General features: G+C 49.0%; 1 protein-coding gene across 4 annotated transcripts in view; it reads left to right on the top strand.

Annotated features, from left to right (window-relative positions):
- Positions 1-3,119: 3,119 nt before the first annotated feature.
- Positions 3,120-9,342, top strand: part of NRG3 (neuregulin 3) — a 1,067,441-nt gene continuing 1,061,218 nt past the window's right edge. For all 4 annotated transcript variants that reach the window (XM_036883956.2, XM_057505850.1, XM_036883955.2 and 1 more), the window contains exon 1: positions 3,120-4,048. In XM_036883956.2, the coding sequence (XP_036739851.2) occupies positions 3,220-4,048 (829 nt within the window). In that variant the 5' untranslated portion in view covers positions 3,120-3,219. The remainder of the gene's footprint in view (positions 4,049-9,342) is intronic.

The raw sequence follows: 9,342 nt of genomic DNA, 5'->3' as shown, positions 1-9,342 counted from the left end.
CCACACACCCCCTCTACAAGAAGGTATTTGATAATGATACTTAAAAGATGTCACAGTGGAACAGACCACTTAGCTGCACAATTTCACCTAATTGTGTAGAATGTTGGTATTGTAGTTCCATTGCAAGATAAGAAAACAGAGGCATGGAGTGACTTTATTGCTTATCAGGAGCAGAGCTCTAACTTGAATCCCTGTCTTCAGAGTCTCAGTGTGAAGCCCTTTCTCCAGCATTCTGCGTCAGGGAGCTTGGGGTCACTAGACTAAGATTCCCCCTTATTCTTCTCATTCTCAGAGCTGAATAGCTGGCTGCTCATTGGCAGTGAGAGTGTCTACCACTTGTCCTTGCCTCAGCTGTGGGCCCTCCGTCCTCCAATTCCAGTTCCAGAGCTTACCACCTGCTACCAGTGAGCCTCACAGTACAACTGCAAGTTAATGATGGTTGCATCAGCCAAACTTTCTTGGATGGGCTGGTACAACCGGCTCCCTGATACAAGGCTATCAAAGCAATGGGCTCTTTTTATTTTTCTCTCTCTCCAGTGATGATGTTTTCTGTGAGAGCAGCTAATGGGTAGTCAAGTGCAGTGGCTTAGGATCTGGGAGAAAATGAGCTCAACAGGGAACCATGAATAAGTTGTTAAAGCCAAGTGGAAATGAGAAGTGGAGGGAATTTGGAGAGGTAGGTGAAGAAGGCTTGGGGGAGCATTCAGACAACACCGGGAGAATGCTGAGCCACTGCAGTTTCAGGGGAGCATTTGCCCAGCTGTGGCATCGTGGTACCCCTGGTTGTACACTGGATTTATTTCAGTGGGCAAAGCAGTGAGAGGCCACAGGAATATTGGGGGCCAATGAACAAAGAGTGCTTTGGAAAAGTAATTTTCTGTCTCATATAGCTGACAGCAGCACCTACTCTAGTTTCACAACCTTTTGTGTGAAAGCTAACTTTTATTTGCTATACAGGAAAGGCTGGCTAGTACCTGCCCAGCACCCACAGAAGGTGGAGATTGGGTCAATTTTTACTCAGGAGGATTGTTCCTTGCTTTGGAAAGCTGAAGGAATTTAGATACAAGGGATTAGGGTATTTTTTTCACTTGTGATTTTTGGAACCATAATTCTGCACTACTGGATTAGGGCATGTTCTATCAAACTAAAAATCAAAAGCCTTCCTATGGGGAAAGTCTCAATGTTACAGCTGAAAGAGGTGACAGCCGCATTTTAGCCATCAAAAATAATTTATTAACCACGTCTGTGCAAAATAACTCTGGTAGGCACCAAATCCCAGGGGCTTTCTGTTTCAATGCATCCTCTGCTCTCTGCAGTCTTTTCAGGGTACCGTTCGGCTTTCCACCTGTGAATAAAATGGATACCTAGAAAACTTCATCTTTTGTGGAGACCTACTGCAGGACAAAGAGAACTGGTTCCATCATGCTGGCCAATCATACAAGTGCTGGGGAGGTGTATTGGGGGCTACTATCCTCAAACTCTTATCCTCAGAGCTTGTAAATAAAAACATTTTTTTTCCAGTTTCCCCTTTAGACAAGGAAATCTGGGGGAGAGTTGACAAGCGAGGTTTTGCACCATCAGCATAAACCACGCTAAAGCTGGTTTTTTACCCTTTTCTTCCTCCCTCCTTTGCCCTGTTCCCTTGTCCTCTCCACAGGTCCCACTCTGCACCTGACATATAGGGAGGGACCCAGGTGCCTCTCTATCCCAGGGGAGAAAATAGCAACAAAATTTTGGATACCAACCTGATTCCTTCAAAATATTACCTCTCACAATCAGTTGCGCGGTAAAGTGTGTACCTGTGCGTATATCTACATTTAAAGACAATACTTTTCAAAAAGGTAAGTTCTCAGAAAGCAGCTTGGAGAGAGCTGCCAGGTGTAATTGCACAACGGTCGTCTGCTGCACCAACATTACTCAGGAACTAGAAGAGAAAGGTGGCTCTCCATCCAGCAACACCCGCCATCAGGCAGGGGAGGGCAGACACCCTCCCACAAGCCCTCCCCTCTCCTTCGCCTGCAGCGTCAGTCTCTGACCCCACTGGGTCCGCACCGGAGACCCTCTCCCAATCGGTCGGGAGCTGCTTTTGCCACACACTTCCAAGCAGGGGGTTTCTTGGATCAAGATATTTATCTGTGCACATTAAGAAACCACCATTAGGTGTTGGTGGGAGGCGCTACTCTGACTGAAGCCCAGCCCGTCCGCCGCGGCTCCGCGCACACCGCACCCGCCCGGTAGCCAGAACCCTCCTGGAGACGCCTCTGGCCCGTGGTCCGCGTAGCCCGGGATCCCCGACGCGGTTTCTCGCTTCACCTTCCCAAGCGCGACCCGGGAGCGGCGCCGGAGAGTGATTCCGAGTTCTCTGCAGCTTATCGGGTTCCCTCCTCCGCGGGTCTGACTGGACCCGCTGCGGGTGCCCCGTGCGACCCCGGCCCTGGGCTCGCGGCTGCGGCGCAGCTCGCTGGAGTTTGACTCTCGGGAGGCGGCGGCGGCGCGGACCCGCAGGCGGCGGGATCGAGGCGAGCCCGGCCGCTCGCCCTCCGCGCTGCGCTCGGATTGGTCTCTCCCGGAGAGTGCTGGCCGAGGGTTGGCTGCGGGCCGGCTGAAGAACAGGTGCACCTCGCCGCCCGGACTAGCAGAGCAGCCGCCGAGGAGCGCGGCGCGCCGGGTCGGGCGAGCGGCGGCAGCCAGACCGGCCCCCCTGTGTCGGAATGCGGCTCTCCGGCGTCCTGCATCCCGCAGCCGGCCGGCTCAGCTCCTGAAGGCGGCGCGAGGCCCAGCGGCGGCGCGGGCGGGCGCCCCGGGGAGCGGCCGGGCGCGGCGCCCCGAGGATGCCGGCGAGGCTGGAGCGCAAGCAGGCGGCGAGCCGCAGCAGCAGGCGCGGGGCCCCGGCGTGCGGGAGGCCGCTTGGCGGGCTGCAGACGCGCCCCGCCGCTCCCTGACCGGCCGGCGGCGCCGGGGGCCCGTCTCGCCCCTCTTGCGCGCTTCTCGCCGCCCCCTCCCCGGCCGCGTCCCCTCCCCCGCTCTCTCCTCCCCGCCCGCCGCCCGCCTCTCGGGGGGAGGGGCGTGGGGGCAGGGAGCCGATTTGCATGCGGCCGCCGCGGCCGCTGCCTGCGCCCGAGCCTGCCGCCGCCGGAGCCCGCGCCCGCTCCCGGCCCGCGCGGCCCCATGCCTCTGGCGCGGCCCTCGGGGGGGTGAAGGTGAAGACCGGCTCCTAGGATGAGTGAAGGGGCTGCCGCTGCCTCGCCACCTGGAGCCGCTTCGGCAGCCGCCGCCTCGGCCGAGGAGGGCACCGCGGCGGCTGCGGCGGTTGCGGCGGCGGCGGGCGGGGGCCCGGACGGCGGCGGCGAAGGGGCGGCCGAGCCCCCCCGGGAGTTACGCTGTAGCGACTGCATCGTGTGGAACCGGCAGCAGACGTGGCTGTGCGTGGTGCCTCTGTTCATCGGCTTCATCGGCTTGGGGCTCAGCCTCATGCTGCTCAAATGGATCGTGGTGGGCTCCGTCAAGGAATACGTGCCCACCGACCTGGTGGACTCCAAGGGGATGGGCCAGGACCCCTTCTTCCTCTCCAAGCCCAGCTCCTTCCCGAAGGCCATGGAGACCACCACCGCGACCACTTCCACCGCATCCCCCGCCACCCCCTCTGCCGGCGGCGCCGCCTCTTCCAGGACGCCCAACCGGATTAGCACCCGCCTAACCACCATCACGCGGGCGCCCACCCGCTTCCCTGGACACCGTGTGCCCATCCGCGCCAGCCCGCGCTCCACCACTGCACGGGGCACTGCGGCCCCCCCGACGGTCCTGTCCACCACAGCCCCTTTCTTCAGTAGCAGCACGCCGGGATCCCGACCCCCGGGGCCAGGAGCCCCCAGTACCCAGGCCATGCCCTCCTGGCCCACTGCGGCATACGCCACCTCCTCCTACCTTCATGATTCTACTCCTTCCTGGACCCTGTCTCCTCAGGATGCTGCCTCCGCCTCGTCCTCAACGTTTCCCCCCTCCTCTACCACTACCACCACGCCGGAAACGAGCACCAGCCCCAAATTTCGTAAGTAAACAGTGTGCCTGAACACCGATTGACTACTGAGTTTCCTTTCTGCCCTCCTGCCTCGTCTTCCCCTCGCCGCCTGTCTCCTAGCATCCCTCATCCCCAACCCAGTCCAGGTTCGGAGCCCAGACTGAGATAGTTAAGACTGGCCGCTAGGGAGGAAAAAGGTGCCGGGCTGTTGTGGGTACTTGTGGGGTGCGGGCGGTAGGAAGCGCAGGGAGACTGTCAGGCTCCACACGCCCTACTTCGGTGGGTCCCAAATGAGAACAGATCGCCGAACTCTCTTCAGAGGGTTAATGCGAGCGCGATGCCTCCTCACTGCGGACCTGCTGGCGAGCAGGCGACCGAGGGAGGGAGGGCCTTTTCCCCAAAGCTCCGAGCCCTCTCCCAGCCTGTAGGAAAGAGCGAAAGAAGAGCCCAATCCGATTGACCGCCGCCGATAATCCACAAAGGGAAGTTAGGTCCATGTAAGGGCGTGGGAGAGGGGCTATGAAGATTAGATGGACATGTTAATAGGATGAAGCCTAGATACTTTCAGCAGCCCTGACCCGGACAGGGACCAGAAGGGTTAATTAGAAGCCATTGGGGGAGGTAGGGGAAGGAGGCGATTCGCGGCAGAGGGCTACATGATCACCCCCAGCCTGCCCACGGCCATTCCAAGGGGCATGGAAATGGATTCTGTGGCCGCCCAGAGTGAGTTAACGAGGGGGCAATATGATGGGGGCCCTACTGGGCTGCCGCCTCTAGGGTCTTAACGGAGGAGGAGTTTTTTTCAGCTCTGCCAAGCATTTGCTTTTGTTCCTTTCCCAAAGGTGGGGTGTGAACTTCATCTCCCCTCGCTCTGTGCCTTAATAATGTAGGCAGAATGGGCCACTCCAGAGGGAAGAAAACATCCAGCTCTTTTGAAACAGGTCACTCTTTCAGTGGAGCGTTTTCAGTCCGCTTAGTTGCTGTCAGTTCTGGCCAGTTTACCCTAGCGTGATAGCTTTCTATTTATTTGTATTGGAGGTATGTATTTTCTCTGTGTCTTTACATATGTTTTAGATGACTTAATTGACCGCCCCTCCCACCTCTACACACCTTGTTCTTATTCTAAGGAAATCTTAGGAAGCTTTTGAATCGGACTGTTGATCAGGATATGGGAAAGGTTTGTGCAACCTGTGAAGGTTATTTAGGACAAACCCCCCACTTGACAGTTCAAGTTCTGTGCAAGGCTGTTCTGCACGAACTGTCTGGTTGTGCTGTCTTTGTACTGTATTTCTGTTGTGAGCCACAGCATCTGGGGGGAGAAGAAGATTCCTCATCATCTTTAACTCTTCAGTAGGAATACCTGGGTTGCTTTTAGTCCTCTGGTAATTTTTTATTGCCCTGGCCTGTCTTAACCTGGTTGTTATTTAACCCTTGAAACTTTTTTTTTATAAGGATTTAGTGTGTTGGTAAGGTCCAAGAGTGAAATTCCTTATGCCCTTACTCTGCTTCGGGGTAAAAACAGGCTAGAGGATAAATTGGGAAACAGAAGAGAAGGAGGGAATCTGCCACAAACCAGAATGGCAGTCAGACGGGTAACTTACTGCCTCTCTGTCCTTCCGCTGAGGCAAGTCAGCTATGAGAGCACATTTTCTCAGGATGTGTTCGGAGGCTTCCATCTAGCTTGGGTTCTGTGGAGGGGTAAAGGGACGTGCAAGTGCATGGTGAAAATACTCAGATGGGTAGAAATACATGTGTGTCTATCCTGAAGACCCCGGATTTTTTATGTTTTCTTTGGATGCGGTTGATAGGAATAATGGAGAGTGGATTTACTTCCCCACCATATGTGTTTGGATGTGGGGTGGGGCGTGGGGGGAGGCTTTGCACATGGCAGGGGTATTTCATGTTTGTTTTCAGTTGATTTCCTTATGTTCCATTCCTGAGGTCTTTAAAGAAAAACGCAAGGTAATTATTTCTACCTCTCCATGCTCCCTTCCTACTTTCTGTAGAAGGGAATAGCAGCCTGTTTAATAAGTAATGATTATTGACAGGGTTCTCAGCCCCAAGGAAAAGGGGGGAGGGGAAGGAATCTGTAAATGGTGTCAACGTTCACTTAGACATACAAGCAGTATTTGTTTTATGTGTATCTGAGGTCCAGCTCTTGCCCTTTTTTAAACCTCCAACAAAGTATTAAGGGATAAAACCCAAGAATGCAAATCCAGCAGCAACTGACCTGTTTTTTATATATCAATAAGGGAAATTTTAATGAAAGGAAGATTATGTAGTTTCCATAAAGGATGAGCTTAAATAGGTAGATTGTATGGTAATTTAAATAAAAAGGATAGTTTAATTTTTTTCTTTTTTTTTTTTTGGTTCAAGGTTTTAGGATGATTAACAAAAGGAAATAAAGATCTTTTGTGAGGGATTAAGAGCACTGGTACCGTAGGCTAAATAATGGCCTGAATATCTCGCATTTGTATTTTTCACTTGTTTTGATTGTGTGTCTAAAGTTCCCAGGAGAGAAATTTCCCTTTTTCCTAGCTTCTACCACTCAAGTCTTTAGTAGATTATTTATTCTTTCTTTTTCCTTTTTTTTTTTTTTTTTAAATGAAAGCCATTGATTGTATTGTAGCACCTTAGGACAGCAAAGGATCATTCTCTGTTTTTTTCAAGACCAACTCAAATTCTTTAAAGGCCAAGGTCTCTGCTCTTGAACTGAACATCTCAGGACTTAAAGAATGAATGTCTTTGTGTTTGTCTTAGATCAGTCAGTCTTTAAAGGCAGCACAGCTCTTTGGAGTAGAAGAGGTTGGTTCAGTCTAGAATAAACAGACTTGCTAATAGGTAATAGGATTTTTGCAAGCAAAAGCTGTTTTGGATATGGGAAAGTCCCAATTTCTGTGTTTCTGTAGGATCAAAGACAAAGATTGAACTTGAAAGGCAGAGGAAGGAGGGCTTGGAATTGACTCTTTTTCTCACCCTCTAACATTTAGACCATCAGCCAGACCTAAACTTTATTCTTTTACTGGGATATGTGTTCCCAGTTAGTTCCCCAGGACTTGTGTTTTCTTCGTGCTTCAACAACAATGCTTTTAAAACAAATACCTTCAACATTGCCACTAGGAGGTTATCTCACCAAAAACATCTTTGAAGCATTTTGCATCTGAAAGTGTAGGTTAGTTTACAAATTCTCAGGACACATGGTAGAGGATCAGTGATTTTGAGCAGTGTACAAACAGCCTTTTCAGCACACTGAATTGTATTTTCAGACTTGAATCAAATATGGATAATGTGTCAGTGCAATTGTAGGCTGTTACTGTAACTCAGCTGAAAGCATGTTTAACAAGTAAAAACAGTCATTGCTTAAATTCAAAAGACAGAGACACTTTTAATGGATTATTCTTTGCATGATATTTGAAGATATGTAGTTATTACTACAGTGGGTAAGATCACAAATCTCAAATAGTGTAGAAATAAATGTAAGATGTATCACTAATATTTAAACGTGGTCTGGCGGTAATTTTAATACAACCACATCTATATAAATAAAACTTTACCCGGTCGTACTTATTGCAATTTTGAAGAAAGCTGTTGATAACACTGACTGTTTTCCTACCTGTTTTCTTCAAATATTTTCAGTCTTTTAATAAGAGTACTCTTAGTTGCTTTAGAAGCAACCTCAGATATAATTTTTTTCAATCAAGTTACTCTTACATGTTGTCTTCTATCTACATGAATCAAGGCCTTTAAAGGAATTTCAGCATAGAAGGTACTGACCCCAATCATGTGTGGTAGCCACAGCGAGAGGTCAGATCTGGAGATCAATATTTCTTATGAAATCCAATTGAGGGCATTTTTATGAGCATATGCTGCAACCCGAGTATGTTGTGATCTCCTTTGGCCTTACTATAGGATTATGAGACTTATCTGCTTTAATCAATTATACTGTACCTTTTGCTCTTTAGATCCCTATGTTATATATCATGGTCCTCACACACATACACACAAAAAGGATGGGGGCAGGGGTGGCATAGAATTGGCAAGCCTCTTTTAGGGCCATGTTTGGTTTGACCTCAGTATGTTAAGACAGTGTGGTGTAAGCCTTCCCCAACGGTTCCCTGGACTTGGGGGCGGGATTTGGGTACCCCAGTTGCGAACTGAGAGTACCTTCTGCAGGTTTGATTTGTAATCCAGCCACCTTGGTATTTGTGCATTTTCCCAGGTAACCTTTTTTTAACAACAGTGTTGATCCAGAAGCTTGTCAGAAAGGAAAAAAAAAAACCAACAAGCAAAAAAGCTGATTTGTTGCAACTTCTCTCTGTTACTAAAGAAACTAGCTTTTCCAAATCCAGGTTGGGCCATAACCAAAGTGCTGGTGGACAGTTTGAAATCCCAGCTATCCTGGGAGGTCTAGTGTAGAGAGGAACCAGCTCTCTAGCCCCTCTGGAATACTGTCCTAGCTCTACCTCATCTACATACCATAATGAGAGAAAGGCTGATTTTCAACTTGCTTCTTTTGTAGAAATTCCTCATACCCTCTCATATCCTGTGCCAAACATATCTCAATATTCTATCTGGGATGTTGAAAATGGAATATGAAAGTTGGCCCTGAAATATCTAAGAACAAGGGAAGAGCCATAAATCTAAGTCTGTAAAATGCATTTGAGTTGCTAGTGAATAGAATTGAAATTTATTTTTCTTCCTTCAAATCTGTTTTTTATCTTTGGACTTGTGTTGGATGAGGCAGAGCTGGTACTTCATTGACAAATACCACTGAGATATTTTGAGATTCTAGAAATTTTACTTATGGACACCCAGGAAGGTGCTGTCTCCAGAACCATGTACACACTGAAGGCAGGAGGGACGAATAGACTCAATTTAAAGCTTTGTAATAGCTAAATGAAGCCATGCCTAAATAGGTGTTTCCCATTCATGCAATTACTAATGAAAGTCTTAGGACACAGAGTTTGGTTTTTCCATTTTTATCACTCTTGGATTGAGAACTTCATGTGTTCCTTACCTAGTCTTTTGTGAAATTGATCATGGCTCTTCTGAAGATTCCTTCAGAATTTCCAAAGACTTTCTATTTTTTTAGCCCATTATTTCTTAGCTTATGGTACAGCAGTAGTCATTAAAATACATTTTCTTAGCTCTTCTTAGCAACTCCGTGTTAAAACATAACTTGTTTTAACAGCCAACCTTTTTGCATGTTAAATTAAGTTGATGTAGAAAATTAAGAAAAAAGAAAACCCACTCTTTTATGCAATTATGTTATTAAACTGTCTTGATGCTTTCATTTTTAAAGTCTTAAATTTTGTTTTAAGGAT

Source organism: Manis pentadactyla, chromosome 8 (assembly GCF_030020395.1).
Source record: "Manis pentadactyla isolate mManPen7 chromosome 8, mManPen7.hap1, whole genome shotgun sequence".
NCBI lineage: Eukaryota > Metazoa > Chordata > Mammalia > Pholidota > Manidae > Manis > Manis pentadactyla.
The sequence above is the reverse complement of the archived record's forward strand: the minus strand, read 5'-3'. Positions and strand labels throughout refer to the sequence as shown.